The following is a 20,716-nucleotide window of genomic DNA, read 5'->3' on the forward strand; positions in this document are numbered from 1 at the left end:
CAATTTAAGAAAAATAGGTCTTGAAGATTTTTAGTTTCATATTTTAAAAAAAATTTTGTCTTGTTTTAAATTTGTAAATGTTTTAAATTGTAATAACTCTGATATGGTTTTCACCATGATAATAGTCTAAGAAGCTGGCATGGCATCAATTTTCTTTCTTTAATCTATTATTAATGCACAGAATAATTACTACTAATAATAGTAACAAAGACATTTGTTCATTTATGATTTATTTCTCTTTTGAGAAGTCAAAATACTTTTTGGGACATTTTAAGACATTTATCCCACAAGGATAGCAAATCTGCACACAGACAGGTTTAGCTCTATTTGAAATTTAATGCTATTATTATTTAACTGTTTTTGATTAGTATTACACCTTTAAAACAGTTGTAGAATTTAATATTTTGGAAATGTGTGTATTTTCAGTCTTTAATTTAATGTGAAGTTTTAGTCATTTTATGTGCTTTTGTCATTTAATAGGTTTTTTAAATATTTCTGTTTAGCTTTTTTTTCTTCAGTTTTTTTAATTTTAGAACTTCAACACCCTTAGTACTATTATAGCATCTATCAATATTTTGAATGAGCTTTTATTATTATATTTTCAGTTTTAGTAATTTTGTTCTTTTTGTCTTTTTTTTAATGTTTGTATTTAGCATTAGATTTTTTTAGTAATTTTAGAACTTCAAAACTTTATAGTATTATCAATATTTTGAATTAGATTTCAATTTTACTTACATTCTTCATTTTCTTTTAGTAATTTTGTGTTCTTGTCATTTTTGTAATTTTTCTGTTTAATATTTCTAACAATTTTTTTTCTAATTTTAGAACTTTAACTTTTTCTCATTTGAAAAATAATTTTTATATATATATAGTTGTTGTTAATAATAACATCACTGAAGTACATGGCACAGTTTGCTTGATTCATACGTGCTTGTTCAAACACAGTGATTGTGTGTCTGCAGGTCCAGAATCTGTCTGGCGGTGAGCTGCAGCGTGTGGCTTTGGCTCTGTGTTTAGGAAAGCCTGCGGATGTGTATCTGATCGACGAGCCGTCTGCGTATCTGGACTCTGAGCAGCGTCTGATGGCTGCCAGGGTCATCAAACGGTAACATCTACAACACTTTCATGGCTGTTTTTATCGGTTTGATGCACTCGATGCTTATTTCACAGATTCCTTCCTTTATTTGCCATGCAGATTCATCCTTCACGCCAAGAAGACGGCATTTGTGGTGGAGCACGACTTCATCATGGCCACTTATCTGGCGGACCGAGTCATCGTCTTCGACGGGATTCCATCCAGAAACACTAACGCCAATGCGTGCGTACTTCATTTGCTCTGATAACGTGTCTGTAATTGGTAGTTCTTTTGCAAAAGTTTCCTTAAATGTACAAATGAAAAATGTATAGAATAATCACATAACTCTATGAGCATGCTGGTGATTATGAAACCAATGTTAATACTGAAATGTGCTTCTCATCAGTCCGCAGACCCTGCTGGCTGGCATGAATAAGTTTTTAGCGCAGCTGGAGATCACGTTCAGAAGAGACCCAAACAACTTCAGACCAAGAATTAACAAACTCCATTCCATTAAGGTAAACATTCAAATTGAAATGACTCTTTACAAATTACATTGGCAGGCAGTTTTCTTCGGATATCATTTATTCAGTGTTATTGTTGGTATTATTACGATAATGTTTTTATTTCCGATTTTGAACTAGTTTTATTTTTATATTTGTTTTTGACATTTTTTTGTAATTTGTGTTTTTGGAATTTTTTATGTAAATATAGGTTTTAGTAATTTATATCAGTTTTACTTAGTTAAGTTTACTTCAAGTTCAACTAGGCTTTGGCTCTGTGTTTAGGAAAGCCGGCGGATGTGTATCTGATCGACGAGCCGTCTGCGTATCTGGACTCTGAGCAGCGTCTGATGGCTGCCAGGGTCATCAAACGGTAACATCTACAACACTTTCATGGCTGTTTTTATCGGTTTGATGCACTCGATGCTTATTTCACAGATTCCTTCCTTTATTTGCCATGCAGATTCATCCTTCACGCCAAGAAGACGGCATTTGTGGTGGAGCACGACTTCATCATGGCCACTTATCTGGCGGACCGAGTCATCGTCTTCGACGGAATTCCATCCAGAAACACTAACGCCAATGCGTGCGTACTTCATCTGCTCTGATAACGTGTCTGTAAATGGTAGTTCCCTTGCAAAAGTTTCCTTAAATGTACAAATGAAAAATGTATAGAAAAGACATTTTCAGTGTTTCAGATATTCAGTCATAACTCTATGAGCATGCTGGTGATTATGAAACCAATGTTAATACTGAAATGTGCTTCTCATCAGTCTGCAGACCCTGCTGGCTGGCATGAATAAGTTTTTAGCGCAGCTGGAGATCACGTTCAGAAGAGACCCAAACAACTTCAGACCAAGAATTAACAAACTCCATTCCATTAAGGTAAACATTCAAATTGAAATGACTCTTTACAAATTACATTGGCAGATAATTTTCTTCGGATATCATTTATTCAGTGTTATTGTTGGTATTATTACGATAATGTTTTTATTTCCGATTTTGAACTAGTTTTATTTTTATATTTGTTTTTGACATTTTTTTGTAATTTGTGTTTTTGGAATTTTTTATGTAAATATAGGTTTTAGTAATTTATATCAGTTTTACTTAGTTAAGTTTACTTCAAGTTCAACTAAATGAAAATTAGACATTTCGCCTTGGCAACTAGCTGAAATCAAGTAAGTTTAAAGCTTGTTTTATCTTTTATTTAAATTTTTTATGGTTTTAGTTTTAGTTAACTATAATAACTGCATTTACCCCAAAATTAATTCACTTTTAAACTGATTTGACATTACAGATTGTTTTAAAGCAGCTTCACAGTATTAATTTTACAAACACCAGTAATGTCATTATTCAGCTCGATTCAGTTTACATTTACATTTAGTCATTTAGCACAGTGGTTCCCAACCCTGGTCCTGGAGGCACCCCCCCAACACTGCACATTTTGCATGTCTCCTTTCTGACACACCAGTTTCAGCTCTTGGAGTCTCTCCTAATGAGCTGATGATCTGAATCAGGTGTTTGATTAAGGAGACATGCAAAACATGCAGTGTTGGGGTGCCTCCAGGACCAGGGTTGGGAACCACTGATTTAGCAGACACTTTTATCCAAAGTGACTTACAAATGAGGACAATGGAAGCAATCAAAATCAACAAAAGAGCAATGATATGCAAGTGCTATGACAAGTCTCAGTTAGCTTAACATCTCAAATTCAGTGTTTGGATTGCAACCATCTCAAAACTGAAGCTTCCTAGCTAGATAGCATTTTTGGGCCTCATAATAGGGTTTCATGCTTCTGTGACTTCCAAAAATGCTGTCTAAATAGGCTGTTGACTTGATGGTCTTGATGTTGTATCAAAGTGTGGCCAGTAGCTTTGTACCTGTTTATTACAAAACTGTTATCTGCTTTCGCCTTTAAGGATGTGGAACAAAAGAAGAGTGGAAACTACTTCTTCCTGGATGACTGAAGATTCCATTTCACAGAATTCCAGAAATGTAGCCGCTCAATATGACATCAGACCAGCAAGCGCTGGCACTGTGGACTTATATGTTTGACTGAATTACCATCACCACTTCAAACATACAGATCTGCTCCACTCCTCTCCTCTCCGCCATTGGTGCGATTCAACAGAGACAAGACGTATCCTCTGACATAAAGCCAAACTTGTGAGGAGAGGAAATTATTTTAAAAAATATTTGTGTCTGGGTGAATTATCGTTATCATTAACAACTGAAGTTCTTTCTCGTCACAAAGTGGTGCGAACCAATTTACACACGCCAAACATGCAACTGTATATTTTGAATAAAATATTTTAATCATGTTACACGATGTGTTACATATTAAATAACTTGATTTCTCAAAATTAGGCTTTTGCATTCTGCAGTCTTGTGAAGATGCAATTAGAAGCGGTTCAATATTAAAACGCACTAGATTTTTGCTACACAAAATCTGTTGTCAATGATATTGGGTGACGTGTCTGTGCAGTGAGATTGTTTTGTAATAAACTGACTTTAAATGGAAAGACTGCAGCTGAGAAAGATGTTCTTTGGCTTGTATTTGGTGTCAAAATACATCGTTCTGTATGTACTTTTTTCCTCTGAAGACCATATTTGACAAATGATAAGGCAAGAGAGTCTGGTCTGGTCCAGCTAAATATATAAATACATAGTCCCTGAAGGGAACTGCAACTGAAAAATTGAAAGGCAACAATGGAGAAAGACATTCTTAATCTTTTATTTGTTTGGTGTTAAAACTACATCTTTGGATCAGAAATGTAATTTATTACAGGCATTTTGCATCAACATTCATTCAGCAGACACCCTAGAACCCTGTGGAGGAGGTTGATACAGTGCAATAAAGGTGCAGTGAGAAACTCAACGAAAACCACATTTTCCAAAACAAAAAAAGGCACTTTCCTGGCACTTTTCCTGTCATCTCAGGTGATATGCTGACACCATTATGCTCACCTTGCAGCACAAGATGAATTGTTTACAAGTTTTTCAGGAAAATTCTGATTAAGACAGTCCTCTGAGAACCAGTCTAAAAAAAAATACCCACATTAAAAGTTGTAAATAAAAGATTTCAGTGTTTACAGGAAGTGCACATAGATATGAAAAGTTTTATACATTCAAATCAATATAAAACCAATATTTTTTCCCTTTTGCTGTGCATGTAAGGGCAGTGCAACAAGAAAACAAAATATTAGATTTTATTACCAATGCAAACACACATTTACATTTTCACAGGGGTTTAGTGAAATAGGAACAGGTGAAACAGTCACTGTACTTTTTTAAATCAAGAATGTGAGGGGAGAAAAAGCCAGAAAACTGTTAAAAACATTGGATATATTCCTAATCAATACCATTTACCAAAAGCCACCCATAAACTCAAAACAACAGATTTTGTGTATCTGATATCATTGTAAACCAAAAAATAGTGTATATCCAGCATTTCAGCATCACGGGTATGGTAACTGCATCACTACCCTTGGACCTGCACCTCGTCTCCCAAAATGTCTATAAGACGATTGTTCATCTTGTCTTCCACGGCCAGAATAATTTTTCTGGCCTCGGTGGCCCCTGCCTCGATATCCTCCTCTGTCATCTTGGCCCCGTCTTCCTCCACCCCTGTAGGACTGGCTGTAGAAGGACTTAGTTGCTCTAAGATTTACATTGGGATACTCCATCTCTTCCACAGACCAGTTATCATCAGGAGAATATGGGTGAATGGAGCGAGAAGGGTCTTCTGCGATAGGACCAGCATGATGGCTCTGTGGAAAGACTCCCCCTTGTTTTCCTAAGTTCCCATTGGTAAAAGGGGTCAATCCTACCATGTCTCCTTGCAGGGGGCCAATCGGAAAAGGTTGTACAACAGAACAAGGTCCAGTAAAGGGTGGAGGTTCCATTGTGGCCACTGAAACGGGAATATCTACAGTCTTGAAATCACCAGCACTCAAATGAGGTTGGCCTCCAGGAAAGCCAGCAGTCTTCTGCAAGGACCCGAACTGGGGGTTTACAGACCTCTGGCCATTCCCTTGACCTCTGTCCACTGATGGAGGAACAAATGGCAAGACATCCATCCGACCATGAGGGCCATGGTTTAAGGCCTCAAGAGGCATTGGAAATGGCATACGGTGGTACCCAACGGATGACGGCGGATACATCTGATTCCCAGGGGGTGGATAGGGTGGTGGGGAAAAATGCACTGGAGGGCCAGATGGGTACGACCCAGCATAGCTACTTGGACCAGAAGAAACTGGCCAGGTCATTGGTGGCCTTGGTGGCAGTGACATTGGAATGGATACAGGATGATCATTGTACGCTCCCAACTCTATGGGACCAACAGGACCGCTACCAGATGCTACAGGTGCAACGGGAGCATGGCTGTCCAATGAGGTGTCAGGGATGGAGCTCAAATTTTGAGGAGGAGAAGGGTTTTCTGGTTGCCATGAAGTCACAGTGGGGTTAGCAGGAGAGTCCGAGGAAGGAGGAGGCCCTCTAAGGTGCATCTGATAGGCTTGGTTAAGTGCACCCAAATATATGATGGGAGGAAACATCGGCTGAGAGTATGCCTGTGGAAATTGGGAGTACTATGTAATTCCATAAACAGTGGTCTTTAATAAAGCAATAAATGCAAAGAAGAGTTCTCAAACCGTGTACCTTGACACCGAGGTTGAAGAAGAACCTGAGGACATTCATATCTGAAATAATACGGAATGCGTTTCAAAGATTAAAATCATTATGATGAAGACAGACTAAATAGAGTTGAATAATGGCCTATATTTGAAAAGGTATCTTACATGTCAACTCATAAGTACTGAAACTGACTATAAGGGTGGCATAGCAACAAAGACAACAAACAGCTCAAGTACAATTTACCTAAAAGTCTAACATTTGGCTGCTTGAATCAATGTTGAGGTAGAAGGGAAAGTTTCTATTTCTTTTTTTACATACAGTATAAAATGGATCACTAGGGTCTTTATTACCTTGCGGTAGGTCTTCTCCTTTTTGGGAGAAGGAATAGGGGGGCAGCGGTTCCACCTCTCCCTTCTCGTTCTTGGGGAATCCTGGATAAACTGGGTCCTGAAGGAGCTGAGACCATTGGACATGAGGATAGGGGAGTTGTTGGGGTTGGGATGGGGGGTCAGAAGCAAGTGCTACACCTGATGGACAAGAGATGTTCTGTGAGAACTCATGGAATTTTGATCGGCTGAGTCTACTAAAAGGTCATCATTTGCAACCAATTTTACTTCTGAAATAAGATGCATTTCAAACAATGCCATGTCCAAGATTGAATTAGGATGAAACTTACTAGAGGCAGGCATGGCTGACGTTTCACAGGGTCGAGGAAAACCTGCGGATGTGTATCTGATCGACGAGCCGTCTGCGTATCTGGACTCTGAGCAGCGTCTGATGGCTGCCAGGGTCATCAAACGGTAACATCTACAACACTTTCATGGCTGTTTTTATCGGTTTGATGCACTCGATGCTTATTTCACAGATTCCTTCCTTTATTTGCCATGCAGATTCATCCTTCACGCCAAGAAGACGGCATTTGTGGTGGAGCACGACTTCATCATGGCCACTTATCTGGCGGACCGAGTCATCGTCTTCGACGGGATTCCATCCAGAAACACTAACGCCAATGCGTGCGTACTTCATTTGCTCTGATAACGTGTCTGTAATTGGTAGTTCTTTTGCAAAAGTTTCCTTAAATGTACAAATGAAAAATGTATAGAATAATCACATAACTCTATGAGCATGCTGGTGATTATGAAACCAATGTTAATACTGAAATGTGCTTCTCATCAGTCCGCAGACCCTGCTGGCTGGCATGAATAAGTTTTTAGCGCAGCTGGAGATCACGTTCAGAAGAGACCCAAACAACTTCAGACCAAGAATTAACAAACTCCATTCCATTAAGGTAAACATTCAAATTGAAATGACTCTTTACAAATTACATTGGCAGATCATTTTCTTCAGATATCATTTATTCAGTGTTATTGTTGGTATTATTACGATAATGTTTTTATTTCCGATTTTGAACTAGTTTTATTTTGATATTTGTTTTTGAAATTGTTTTGTAATTTGTGTTTTTGCCATTTTTTATGTAAATATAGTTTTTAGTAATTTATATCAGTTTTACTTAGTTAAGTTTACTTCAAGTTCAACTAAATGAAAATTAGACATTTCGCCTTGGCAACTAGCTGAAATCAAGTAAGTTTAAAGTTTGTTTTATCTTTTATTTAAATTTTTTATGGTTTTAGTTTTAGTTAACTATAATAACTGCATTTACCCCAAAATTAATTCACTTTTAAACTGATTTGACATTACAGATTGTTTTAAAGCAGCTTCACAGTATTAATTTTACAAACACCAGTAATGTCATTATTCAGCTCGATTCAGTTTACATTTACATTTAGTCATTTAGCACAGTGGTTCCCAACCCTGGTCCTGGAGGCACCCCCCCAACACTGCACATTTTGCATGTCTCCTTTCTGACACACCAGTTTCAGCTCTTGGAGTCTCTCCTAATGAGCTGATGATCTGAATCAGGTGTTTGATTAAGGAGACATGCAAAACATGCAGTGTTGGGGTGCCTCCAGGACCAGGGTTGGGAACCACTGATTTAGCAGACACTTTTATCCAAAGTGACTTACAAATGAGGACAATGGAAGCAATCAAAATCAACAAAAGAGCAATGATATGCAAGTGCTATGACAAGTCTCAGTTAGCTTAACATCTCAAATTCAGTGTTTGGATTGCAACCATCTCAAAACTGAAGCTTCCTAGCTAGATAGCATTTTTGGGCCTCATAATAGGGTTTCATGCTTCTGTGACTTCCAAAAATGCTGTCTAAATAGGCTGTTGACTTGATGGTCTTGATGTTGTATCAAAGTGTGGCCAGTAGCTTTGTACCTGTTTATTACAAAACTGTTATCTGCTTTCGCCTTTAAGGATGTGGAACAAAAGAAGAGTGGAAACTACTTCTTCCTGGATGACTGAAGATTCCATTTCACATAATTCCAGAAATGTAGCCGCTCAATATGACATCAGACCAGCAAGCGCTGGCACTGTGGACTTATATGTTTGACTGAATTACCATCACCACTTCAAACATACAGATCTGCTCCACTCCTCTCCTCTCAGCCATTGGTGCGATTCAACAGAGACAAGACGTATCCTCTGACATAAAGCCAAACTTGTGAGGAGAGGAAATTATTTTAAAAAATATTTGTGTCTGGGTGAATTATCGTTATCATTAACAACTGAAGTTCTTTCTCGTCACAAAGTGGTGCGAACCAATTTACACACGCCAAACATGCAACTGTATATTTTGAATAAAATATTTTAATCATGTTACACGATGTGTTACATATTAAATAACTTGATTTCTCAAAATTAGGCTTTTGCATTCTGCAGTCTTGTGAAGATGCAATTAGAAGCGGTTCAATATTAAAACGCACTAGATTTTTGCTACACAAAATCTGTTGTCAATGATATTGGGTGACGTGTCTGTGCAGTGAGATTGTTTTGTAATAAACTGACTTTAAATGGAAAGACTGCAGCTGAGAAAGATGTTCTTTGGCTTGTATTTGGTGTCAAAATACATCGTTCTGTATGTACTTTTTTCCTCTGAAGACCATATTTGACAAATGATAAGGCAAGAGAGTCTGGTCTGGTCCAGCTAAATATATAAATACATAGTCCCTGAAGGGAACTGCAACTGAAAAATTGAAAGGCAACAATGGAGAAAGACATTCTTAATCTTTTATTTGTTTGGTGTTAAAACTACATCTTTGGATCAGAAATGTAATTTATTACAGGCATTTTGCATCAACATTCATTCAGCAGACACCCTAGAACCCTGTGGAGGAGGTTGATAGAGTGCAATAAAGGTGCAGTGAGAAACTCAACGAAAACCACATTTTCCAAAACAAAAAAAGGCACTTTCCTGGCACTTTTCCTGTCATCTCAGGTGATATGCTGACACCATTATGCTCACCTTGCAGCACAAGATGAATTGTTTACAAGTTTTTCAGGAAAATTCTGATTAAGACAGTCCTCTGAGAACCAGTCTAAAAAAAAAAACCCACATTAAAAGTTGTAAATAAAAGATTTCAGTGTTTACAGGAAGTGCACATAGATATGAAAAGTTTTATACATTCAAATCAATATAAAACCAATATTTTTTCCCTTTTGCTGTGCATGTAAGGGCAGTGCAACAAGAAAACAAAATATTAGATTTTATTACCAATGCAAACACACATTTACATTTTCACAGGGGTTTAGTGAAATAGGAACAGGTGAAACAGTCACTGTACTTTTTTAAATCAAGAATGTGAGGGGAGAAAAAGCCAGAAAACTGTTAAAAACATTGGATATATTCCTAATCAATACCATTTACCAAAAGCCACCCATAAACTCAAAACAACAGATTTTGTGTATCTGATATCATTGTAAACCAAAAAATAGTGTATATCCAGCATTTCAGCATCACGGGTATGGTAACTGCATCACTACCCTTGGACCTGCACCTCGTCTCCCAAAATGTCTATAAGACGATTGTTCATCTTGTCTTCCACGGCCAGAATAATTTTTCTGGCCTCGGTGGCCCCTGCCTCGATATCCTCCTCTGTCATCTTGGCCCCGTCTTCCTCCACCCCTGTAGGACTGGCTGTAGAAGGACTTAGTTGCTCTAAGATTTACATTGGGATACTCCATCTCTTCCACAGACCAGTTATCATCAGGAGAATATGGGTGAATGGAGCGAGAAGGGTCTTCTGCGATAGGACCAGCATGATGGCTCTGTGGAAAGACTCCCCCTTGTTTTCCTAAGTTCCCATTGGTAAAAGGGGTCAATCCTACCATGTCTCCTTGCAGGGGGCCAATCGGAAAAGGTTGTACAACAGAACAAGGTCCAGTAAAGGGTGGAGGTTCCATTGTGGCCACTGAAACGGGAATATCTACAGTCTTGAAATCACCAGCACTCAAATGAGGTTGGCCTCCAGGAAAGCCAGCAGTCTTCTGCAAGGACCCGAACTGGGGGTTTACAGACCTCTGGCCATTCCCTTGACCTCTGTCCACTGATGGAGGAACAAATGGCAAGACATCCATCCGACCATGAGGGCCATGGTTTAAGGCCTCAAGAGGCATTGGAAATGGCATACGGTGGTACCCAACGGATGACGGCGGATACATCTGATTCCCAGGGGGTGGATAGGGTGGTGGGGAAAAATGCACTGGAGGGCCAGATGGGTACGACCCAGCATAGCTACTTGGACCAGAAGAAACTGGCCAGGTCATTGGTGGCCTTGGTGGCAGTGACATTGGAATGGATACAGGATGATCATTGTACGCTCCCAACTCTATGGGACCAACAGGACCGCTACCAGATGCTACAGGTGCAACGGGAGCATGGCTGTCCAATGAGGTGTCAGGGATGGAGCTCAAATTTTGAGGAGGAGAAGGGTTTTCTGGTTGCCATGAAGTCACAGTGGGGTTAGCAGGAGAGTCCGAGGAAGGAGGAGGCCCTCTAAGGTGCATCTGATAGGCTTGGTTAAGTGCACCCAAATATATGATGGGAGGAAACATCGGCTGAGAGTATGCCTGTGGAAATTGGGAGTACTATGTAATTCCATAAACAGTGGTCTTTAATAAAGCAATAAATGCAAAGAAGAGTTCTCAAACCGTGTACCTTGACACCGAGGTTGAAGAAGAACCTGAGGACATTCATATCTGAAATAATACGGAATGCGTTTCAAAGATTAAAATCATTATGATGAAGACAGACTAAATAGAGTTGAATAATGGCCTATATTTGAAAAGGTATCTTACATGTCAACTCATAAGTACTGAAACTGACTATAAGGGTGGCATAGCAACAAAGACAACAAACAGCTCAAGTACAATTTACCTAAAAGTCTAACATTTGGCTGCTTGAATCAATGTTGAGGTAGAAGGGAAAGTTTCTATTTCTTTTTTTACATACAGTATAAAATGGATCACTAGGGTCTTTATTACCTTGCGGTAGGTCTTCTCCTTTTTGGGAGAAGGAATAGGGGGGCAGCGGTTCCACCTCTCCCTTCTCGTTCTTGGGGAATCCTGGATAAACTGGGTCCTGAAGGAGCTGAGACCATTGGACATGAGGATAGGGGAGTTGTTGGGGTTGGGATGGGGGGTCAGAAGCAAGTGCTACACCTGATGGACAAGAGATGTTCTGTGAGAACTCATGGAATTTTGATCGGCTGAGTCTACTAAAAGGTCATAATTTGCAACCAATTTTACTTCTGAAATAAGATGCATTTCAAACAATGCCATGTCCAAGATTGAATTAGGATGAAACTTACTAGAGGCAGGCATGGCTGACGTTTCACAGGGTCGTGGATCTGGGGAATCCTGGATAAACTGGGTCCTGAAGGAGCTGAGACCATTGGACATGAGGATATGGGAGTTGTTGGGGTTGGGATGGGGGGTCAGAAGCAGGTGCTACACCTGATGGACAAGAGATGTTCTGTGAGAACTCATGGAATTTTGATCGGCTGAGTCTACTAAAAGGTCATCATTTGCAACCAATTTTACTTCTGAAATAAGATGCATTTCAAACAATGCCATGTCCAAGATTGAATTAGGATGAAACTTACTAGAGGCAGGCATGGCTGACGTTTCACAGGGTCGCGGATCTGATTCATTGAGTGAAGACTGAGGTAAGTCTGGAGGTGGAGCTTGGGCAGGACCAGAGGAAGGAGAGATGGAGGTAGGAGGAGCATGGGGAAGAAGGATTGGTGTCACAGTCGTATGAGGGTCTACAGACTTTTGGGCAATTGGTGGACCACTGCTTCCATCAATGGGAAGGGTGGTAGAAGACTGATCTGGGGCGTCTAATATAGGGGCAGGAACCTGAGCTGGGGCAGAAACAGGTATTGCAGAGGCTGGTATACATGGTGGAGCGAAAATAGAAGATGGTGGGGCACTTTGAATGGACGGGGTTGGTTCTACAGAGGCACAAGGGACTAAGCCAGAAGGGGCCAGAGTAGTTTGAGTTGGGATAGCAGGAGCTACTTCGACGGGGGTGATTTGAGATGCAACCGAGGTAATCTGAGATGCTGTTTGAGTAGGTTGGGAATTAAGATCAGGTGTTGGGAGCACTAGGGTAGGCACTGGGACAGCTTGTGATAAGGGTTGGGTAGATTTTGGAGCAGGTGTAGACTGAATAATGGCAGGGGTGCTTCTAGAGACTGCTCCTGCCACAGAGATGGACAGTGAAGGAGCTGAAGTGGACACCGGGGCAAACTGACTGTTGTCTGGCCTTCGAGCAGGGCTAGTTTTGGGTGGAACAGGGGTCTTTTTAATTGCCTCGGGAGCAGACTGATTAGGAGCGGGGACTTTAGCAGATTCATATTGAGATGAAGATGGGGCTGTTTTGGGGTCAGATGAGACGGTAACAGCAGGAAGTGGAGAAAGAGAGGCAGGGGAGGGTTTCTCCAGTACTTTCTCTTTTATTGTTAAAGAAGGTTTCTGCCTTGGCTCCTCAGAAACCTTTATCTAGAATAGAGTATAAACCAATGGCTGGTTAGTTCAAAACAACTTAAATCAACAAGGAAGGGGCAAAATACATTGCATGGGTTCTCAACATTCTCACACTTTCCTGCAGAGTTTAGCCCCAGCCTTGATCAAACTCACCTACCTGTAACTTTCTAGTAATCCTGACGAACTTGATTAGCTGGTTCAGGTGTGTTTGATTAGGTTTGGAGCTAAGCTCTACAGGAAAGTGGACCTCAGGGTCCAGAGTTGAGAAAGATATATTGCTTGTTTTGTTGCCATGCACTTGAACATGGTGGGAAGCAGTGGTCCCCAACCCTGGTCCTACAGTACCCCTTAACAATACACATTTTGGATGTCCCTCTCATCTGACAACAATTTCAGGCCTTGAAATCTGTACTATCACGATAAGGAGTTGAATCAGGTGTGTTTGATTAGGGAGACATACAAAATGTGCAGGGTTGTCCAGGGGTCCATTCTTCGTACCTTGATTAATACATCTTGAGATGATTGAAAGATTCCAGATCTTCTAACTGATCTCTGGCATATTTGGTTCTTCAAAGGAATTTGTGGATTTGATTAAAATATCTGGATTATATTGTCTAAGATTACTGCATGTTCTTGTGTTCCCCAAAAATGGCATATGTATCGATACCCGAAACCACGATCAGCAGTGCAACAATTGGCTGACGGTAAGATAGCAACATAATGACATCATATAATTAAAAAAAGACACCTGACGAAAAGGTTGACAAATCTCTGGACCTTTACAAGGAAACAGCCAAGCAAACAAAAGCACATAAATGTTATAATAGATAAATGAAATGTTTTTATTTTATTTTAAATTTTCACATGATTCCCAATTATTTATATTCACAATTTCTAGTATTTGTACAGGCATTACATTTTTATTTCAATGTTATAATTAGCAATTCATTTAATTTTATATTTGAAGCAGATTTGTTACGTGACAGCATTAATTAAAGTTTCTTAAGCCATCAAGATCATGTTATCTGCATCTCCTGCGCTCCATCAAGCCACTCCCATAATAGCTGTCAACACTCAAATTTATGCATGGCTCAGATTAACTGTATAGCTTGTGTGTAAGACTCCAATACAATTACAAAGTAAATAATTTATCACAAATATATTTTTCATAGAGTAAAACCGGCTGTGTCTATAGTATTATAGACTGCACAACATTATTATATTATTTTCAAATTAATTTTAAAATCATTATTATTTTAAGTTATTGTCCCTGGATCCGTAGGGTACTCTTGTAATAAAGTAGCAGTGGCTGGGACAGATTTTAAGTATCAATCAAAGCTTAAAAATATGCAAACTAATCCTGTTTACATAAAATAAGCCTGCTCCCGAGCAGGTTTAAGTTTACAGACCTGTTGCAATGACAGCAACACCAGAATGAGCTTTGAAGAACCAACCAATCTAAGATCATGCCAAATCATCAACAATCAAACCCAGCTAACGGAGTTAGCGACGTATGAAAAACAGTCTCTACGATCAACTTATCTCACAATGCTTTTGAGAAACACAGCCCAGGACCAGGGTTGGGAACCACAGGTGTGAAGGACTACAACACTTTCTAGTATACTTGGTTTTGTCAGAACCTCAAAGACAATTTCTATAGCAGGGGTGTCCAATCCTACTCCTGGACGGTCAACATCCTGCAAAGTTTAGCTCCAACACACTTGCCTGAAAGTTTCTAATGAGACTAAAGCAAAGCCACTAGAAGGCAAGCCTGCAACCATTAGCCGAAAAAGCGTAACGGCTAAAGCTAATGCTTCCGGTGTGGCAGTACGTGGGAAAGGAGACCAGAGGTTGTTTTTTTAATGGATGTCAATGGAGGAGAGGCATCACTACACTGAATAAACAGCTTTTTAGAGGTAACGGATTATCATTTAATGAATCGACAGTCTATCTGCTAATCTTCAACAAGTTTTACACTAAACAATACTTTTGGATTGAACTATTTTTTAGAGTTTACCACTGAAAAATTCAGTTTTATAAGAGAAGTCACTGACTTTTTGCGACAGGTGGGATTCAGCTCACGGCACTTCTCATTCATTCCTATGGGATCCGTAAACGGCGACTGAGTGTCGCACAACTCTGACTGAAATTCAATGACGTCAAGGCTGTAATGTGATTGGTTATTAAGGGACACGTGATCCAAGTTAGCCGTTACGCTTTTTCCAATAGTAAGTAATACAGACCCTCTCATCTCCCAATAGTAAGACAATAGGCTTGTTCGACTTCATGCGGCGCCGCAAAGATCGGCTGCCGCCTGACAAAACTGATGCATTCTGGTTAGAAAATTTGTCCGACTTTGATCGGCGCTGCAGCCGCCTTACGATCACATGTGCCATCAAAGTATCGCGAGAGCAAAACGAGACCAGCCACCTAGGTCAGGCGCTGCAGTTGCTCAAAATCGGCTGCGAAAGCCTTGATGACGATTCTGTGATGACAAGGACAACGTGTGTTGCATTTAACAATTCAATTTATAATGCACAAATCTGTGTTTTTATAACAGTAAAATCTTTTTTAGTGTACTCGCAGTTATATTGAGTAACGTTTATCAAAAAAAAAAAAAAAAAACAGATAAAAGCATATATACCCCCACTTTATTGGTATTTAAATAGTATATGTTTACGTTGAACTTTATTTATGAACAGATGGCGCTGTATTAAGCAGTATATAAATAGTGTTTTTGTTGCTCATAAAAACGTTTCTGAAACGTCTGTGTATTTGACAAATATTGCATTTAATTCACTTCATCTGTGATAGAGTATGCAAACACCGCGAGATCGTCACTAACGGGAGCAGAACGTGTCTGACTTGACGTCTCCGCTTTTAATTCCGCCTCGACTGCAAGCGGCTACTCTCGCCAGCCGGTGGCAGGCTAGTATAGTTCATCTCGAACAAGCCTAATCTCTGACTAAAAACCTTGATTACCTGCTTCAGGTGTGTTTAATTAGGGTTGGAGCTAAACTCTGCAGGACAGTAGCCATCCAGGAGCAGGTTTGGACACCCCTGGTCTACAGTTTAAATAAAGACAAATCTGAATCGGTTTAGTAGAGTGTGGTCTGTGTAAATGACTTAATGTAACTCACTCCTTGTTTTTCTTCAGTGGTGCTCCTCTGTCTTTGTACAGGCCTTTGGGGTGTTTCTGAAAGCCAAAAAAAACTTCAGAGTAATGATTAAACATGAATTAAAATATCATTAGCTAAATTATCAATATAAAGGCAGTGCATTAAGTCTTACAGAGATTTTTTTCCTTTTAAACTGAAAATGGCTGTCCATGCTGCTATATATTTAAAGAGTTAGTTCACCCAAAAATGAAAATTGGCTTGTGTTTTACTCACCCTCGAAGCATCCTAGGTGTATATGACTTTCTTCTTTCAGACGAATCCAGTCGGAGTTATATTAAAAATTGTCCTGGCTATTCCAAGCTCTATCATTGCAGTCAGCGGGTGTTGCAGTTGAACAGTCCACAAGTTGTCAAATAAAGCATATAAAACTTGGTGAAGATGTGTCGGTACTTTTTTAACATCTCCAGCACATTTTAACAATACCGTGATAATACTGATAACCGTGATAATTTTGGTCACTATAATCGTGATAAGAAATTTTCATACCGTTACATCCCTACTAGCATATCTCAGAGGCGTGCGCGCTGCGCATACGTCATACGCCGGCACGGCTTCCGCGTAGTAAAGATAACGAAAGTGATAGAAAAGTGTTTATTACGTTTGAAATATGGATATTTTTCTTACAAAAACACTGGATTCGTCTGAAAGAAGAAAGTCATATACACCTAGGATGCCTCGAGGGTGAGTAAAACACAGTCTAATTTTCCTTTTTGGGTGAACTAACCCTTTAAGCTTATATATAACGCATAGGTATAAGTATACATTATAAAAACGCAAACATGTCAAGGTAGTTAACGTCAGTTACAAGCCCAGATTTTCCTTAGTCTATCATACATAATAAAAGCATACTGGAAAAAGGGGAGGGAGCTTCACCGCTCACCTGTCTCTGAGACATGCTCCTTTTGGTCCTTCTTCCGGGAGCCTCTCTTTTCCCCTCCTTTCTTCATGACCTCACTAGCAGTGGCCTGAATTTAAAGGAAACGTTATCAAAAGTGAAGTACTTTGTGCACTTTATGTGTTTCAAATATAAATGCGTTTGCAATGGCTTCACCGTTTGGGGGCTTGTTCCCAGTGAGGGGAAGTTGTGCTCGTCTTTGTGCAGAAGCTCCAAAATGGCGCTTTCCTCTTTCTCCTCTGGAAGCACACACACACGACTGCTGCGCTGATCGGACCGTCTGAACTTGTTTCTTGTGTCATCTGGGGTGGCCTGCGGAGGCCAGGAGTGCTGCTTATGCACACGACTGCTGGGTGCTGACTGAGACGGCGTTTTGTTTGACCTCCGACTTCCTCTGCTCTCCCATTCTGCATAAAGAATCCGATGCGAACACTGAGCATGTGTGAGTTTACATCAGCCGAATGTGTTTTTGATTTGGAAAGAACGTACCAGAGGATGTCTGTGTGCTGTTGTTTGGTGCAGCATGTCTTTTGCCCTTTTCTGCCACTGGCTGCCATGACTGAGTCTCTTCAGATGGAAGACGCAAACTCAACAACGGCACAGTTTCTCTAAACACACAAGCAAGAGTGTTAGATGCAGTATCAATTACATACTGCATATTTTAGTATGTTAAATTAATGAATTAGGCCATACTGCCATTCCTTGCATACAGAAAATTAACATACTATGCGCAGTATACATACTGCATACCACTTTTTAAAAAATAGTAGCTGGTGGAGTTTATGAAAACACCTACACATATGCACAAACACATAAAAACACATACTGCTTGTTGAGTTCCTCAATAAACACAGTGACTGGCCCATTGTCAGGACTGACTTCCTGAACGTAAGCATTATAAAAGCGATTATTCAGCTGCACCTGAGAAAGATCGACAAGAGAACAAAATCAAGACAGTTAGATAATAATACATTTCATTTGGATAGTACTTTTCAGTAGCTCAAACTGAAAAAAAAAAAAAAAAAAAAAAAAATCACATATATAGCACAATATTGTAAGTGTCAAATTAATGAAAAATGGCAATAAATAATAATAAAATAAAAAGATTAATAACAGACTATCATTCAAAAGTTTGTGGTTGAAAGAGCCCACATTTTTGAACGGTAGTGTACCTGTATTAATCAAATGCAACTTTTTAATAAAGTCTTCAAATGCTTAAAAATTTAAAAATGTCAGCACATACTGCTAACCTTGCACTTATCTCCGACAGAATACTGCATTCCTACAGCCATGCAGAAATCCCGCTGCTGCTGAACTAAATACACACATAGTTATTAAAAAATATTTTTCAAACAAAATATGAACTACATTTCCAAAGAGTAACAAAAAAGGAGATGAAGTACGTCGTTTAGAACGGAGCCACACGTCATACTCCACATTCCTGTAGAGGGCGGGGTTTAGGGACCTCTGCGCCTTAGTGGAGAGAAGGTCACGCCCCCTTCCTCGAGATTGGCCCCTCCCACGACCCTGAAGTGCAGAGATAGTTTTGTTACCACAATATATCAGAGTATCATCCAAAAAACAGAAGCAATGTGATTTCAATCTTCAAGAAAGAGAGATATAAATAGAGAGAGAAAACTACCCTCTGCGGTGGTCTGGAAGGCTTTTCTCTGGCTTCACTCGACCTGGAAAGACCAAAATATTGAGTTACATTAAAGTCATACATAGCAGAATTCAAAAGGAATAGTACTGAAAATTTGCTGAAAATGTACTCACTCTGAGAAATTTAGCATTGCATCGCTTGCTCAGCAATGGATCCTCTGCAGTGAATGGGTGCCGTCAGAATGAGAGTCCAAACAGCTGATAAAAACATCACAATAATCTACACCACTCCAGTCCATCAGTTAACATCTGGAGAAGCCAAAAGCTGCGTGTTTGTAAGAAACAATTCCACCATTAAGATGTTTATAACTTCAAAATGTTAGTTCTCAGTAAAATATCCATAATATTGCTATTTCCAGTGGAAAACGCATTTAGTCTGAATCAGGAGAGAAATCTGCACAGATCAAACACTGTTTACAAGCCAAAACAGCTCTGAACAAATATGTGTCTGGAATTTGATGTGAGAGACAACAGGAGATGCACTTTTTCTCTGGAAGGAAGAGTTATTATGGATTATGGACTCGTATTTTGCCCAGAAGTGATGGTTTAAAGTTAAAACATATTAATGATGGATTTGTTTCTTTTGGCTTCTCAAGTTGTTAACTGAATCAGGAGAGAAATCTGCACAGATCAAACACTGTTTACAAGCCAAAACAGCTCTGAACAAATATGTGTCTGGATTTTGATGTGAGAGACAACAGGAGATGCACTTTTTCTCTGGAAGGAAGCGTTATTATGGATTATGGACTCGTATTTTGCCCAGAAGTGATGGTTTAAAGTTAAAACATATTAATGATGGATTTGTTTCTTTTGGCTTCTCAAGTTGTTAATTGATCATCTACATCTTGGATGGCCTGAAGGTGAGGACATTTTCAGCAAATTCTTTATATTTGGGTGAACTATTTCTTTAATCAAGGGCAGGCAGGATTTGATTTTATCTATGAGGATTGACTAGATCATAAAACATGATATAACACTGCACTAATAATACTGTGAGAGAAAACGTCTCGTGCAAATATGCAAATCCATACCAGAACTCATCTTCCTCCAGATCAGACTCTTCACTGCTCTTGCATTCCTCCGAATCCAGTTTATCTCGTCCTTTCCCTCCCTTCATACACGAACCTAAAACACTGCGTTCGGCGCCACACACTCGATCATACAGCAGCTCATACAGGATCGCTAGAGATGGAGAGACAGTTTAGTGTAATTCTGATATTGAAAGTATACAGCAGCATTATATCTTTAAATAACAGAGAAGCGCTCACATTGACACACAGCAGCACTTTTCTCAAAAGATTGTGGGTAAACGCTGTCATAATGGTTTCCGTTGAGGAAGCACAGTCGCACCTGACAGAGAAATCGTGTTATGGAAATGAACTGATTTACATTTTAAAATATAAAGACTAAAAATCTTGCATGAAATATGTCTGCACCTTTTTAGTGAAGCCATTCTCTGTGATGTTAACAGGGGGCTGATCAGGCTCCTGGAAAATAACGAAATCATGCCTGGAAGAAATAATTATTACACCATCAGAAATCACTGGTAACAAACTGGTAATATAAAACACACTTTACCACGTGAAGCCAGGCTTTTATTTCACATGTAGTCTAGGGCTGTCAAAAAAAATTTGAATTTCGAATATTCGTCGAATTAAAAAAAAAACAAATCCACATTTTAGGTCTGCGTCAGCCGTCAGGCAGCCTATCAGTGGCGCACGAGATGCGATGACGATGTAAGTGTCATTGATTGCAGTTGAACCCACCAGATGCGGTGCTGCTACGTTGTTCATTCAATATATTGTGGAAAACGAGAGCATCAGTGTGGAGAAGATGTTGTTTACGTCAAAACTGAAACCAAGCCGTTCACACA

General features: G+C 39.5%; 4 protein-coding genes across 5 annotated transcripts in view; 2 read left to right on the forward strand and 2 right to left on the reverse strand.

Annotated features, from left to right (window-relative positions):
- Positions 1 to 962: 962 nt before the first annotated feature.
- LOC107752205 (ATP-binding cassette sub-family E member 1-like) lies at positions 963 to 4,174 on the forward strand (the record flags this gene model as incomplete). The annotated part of the gene is made up of 5 exons (XM_016568106.1): positions 963 to 998; positions 1,845 to 1,951; positions 2,042 to 2,164; positions 2,352 to 2,463; positions 3,498 to 4,174. Coding segments are annotated over 5 exons (426 nt in total), but the record flags the coding sequence as incomplete, so codon positions are not given.
- A 106-nt stretch (positions 4,175 to 4,280) lies between these two features.
- LOC107752194 (OTU domain-containing protein 4-like) lies at positions 4,281 to 6,922 on the reverse strand. Of its 2 annotated transcripts, XM_016568091.1 has the most exons (5): positions 6,890 to 6,922; positions 6,564 to 6,740; positions 6,238 to 6,278; positions 5,563 to 6,149; positions 4,281 to 5,529 (listed from the first exon to the last, which is right to left on the reverse strand). In XM_016568091.1, the coding sequence occupies exons 1-5, from the start codon at positions 6,900 to 6,902 to the stop codon at positions 5,037 to 5,039; spliced, it is 1,311 nt and encodes a 436-aa protein (XP_016423577.1). In that variant the 5' UTR covers positions 6,903 to 6,922; the 3' UTR covers positions 4,281 to 5,036. The 2 variants fall into 2 exon arrangements, with proteins under 2 accessions (XP_016423577.1, XP_016423576.1); XM_016568090.1 differs by having other exon boundaries at positions 4,281 to 6,149.
- On the forward strand, positions 6,901 to 9,205 carry LOC107752206 (ATP-binding cassette sub-family E member 1-like). The gene is made up of 4 exons (XM_016568107.1): positions 6,901 to 7,013; positions 7,104 to 7,226; positions 7,390 to 7,501; positions 8,536 to 9,205. The coding sequence occupies exons 1-4, from the start codon at positions 6,901 to 6,903 to the stop codon at positions 8,581 to 8,583; spliced, it is 396 nt and encodes a 131-aa protein (XP_016423593.1). The 3' UTR covers positions 8,584 to 9,205.
- A 113-nt stretch (positions 9,206 to 9,318) lies between these two features.
- LOC107752195 (OTU domain-containing protein 4-like) overlaps positions 9,319 to 20,716 on the reverse strand; it is a 15,649-nt gene continuing 4,251 nt past the window's right edge. Inside the window, exons 5-19 of the mRNA XM_016568092.1 lie at positions 20,280 to 20,352; positions 20,112 to 20,193; positions 19,875 to 20,025; positions 18,824 to 18,866; positions 18,585 to 18,708; positions 18,432 to 18,496; positions 18,008 to 18,102; positions 17,671 to 17,789; positions 17,338 to 17,588; positions 17,167 to 17,251; positions 16,248 to 16,303; positions 12,222 to 13,122; positions 11,602 to 11,778; positions 11,276 to 11,316; positions 9,319 to 11,187 (exon numbers count right to left, since the gene is read on the reverse strand). Coding sequence (XP_016423578.1) covers positions 10,075 to 11,187; positions 11,276 to 11,316; positions 11,602 to 11,778; positions 12,222 to 13,122; positions 16,248 to 16,303; positions 17,167 to 17,251; positions 17,338 to 17,588; positions 17,671 to 17,789; positions 18,008 to 18,102; positions 18,432 to 18,496; positions 18,585 to 18,708; positions 18,824 to 18,866; positions 19,875 to 20,025; positions 20,112 to 20,193; positions 20,280 to 20,352 — 3,376 coding nt within the window. The 3' untranslated portion in view covers positions 9,319 to 10,074. The remainder of the gene's footprint in view (positions 11,188 to 11,275; positions 11,317 to 11,601; positions 11,779 to 12,221; positions 13,123 to 16,247; positions 16,304 to 17,166; positions 17,252 to 17,337; positions 17,589 to 17,670; positions 17,790 to 18,007; positions 18,103 to 18,431; positions 18,497 to 18,584; positions 18,709 to 18,823; positions 18,867 to 19,874; positions 20,026 to 20,111; positions 20,194 to 20,279; positions 20,353 to 20,716) is intronic.

This window comes from Sinocyclocheilus rhinocerous, unplaced genomic scaffold, assembly GCF_001515625.1.
Source record: "Sinocyclocheilus rhinocerous isolate Xijiao unplaced genomic scaffold, SAMN03320098_v1.1 scaffold1462, whole genome shotgun sequence".
Taxonomy (NCBI): Eukaryota; Metazoa; Chordata; class Actinopteri; order Cypriniformes; family Cyprinidae; genus Sinocyclocheilus; species Sinocyclocheilus rhinocerous.

Bases quoted from the DNA above. Each gene is read 5' to 3' on its own strand.
- LOC107752206 (XM_016568107.1), top strand. From the start codon at position 6,901: ATGGCTGACGTTTCACAGGGTCGAGGAAAACCTGCGGATGTGTATCTG. The intron at 7,014-7,103 runs GTAACATCTACA...TTTGCCATGCAG, and splicing joins GCTGCCAGGGTCATCAAACG to ATTCATCCTTCACGCCAAGA. The intron at 7,502-8,535 runs GTAAACATTCAA...TTCGCCTTTAAG, and splicing joins ACAAACTCCATTCCATTAAG to GATGTGGAACAAAAGAAGAG.
- LOC107752194 (XM_016568090.1), bottom strand. The intron at 6,279-6,563 runs GTAATAAAGACC...GTATTATTTCAG, and splicing joins AGGAGAAGACCTACCGCAAG to ATATGAATGTCCTCAGGTTC. The intron at 6,150-6,237 runs GTACACGGTTTG...CAATTTCCACAG, and splicing joins TCTTCAACCTCGGTGTCAAG to GCATACTCTCAGCCGATGTT.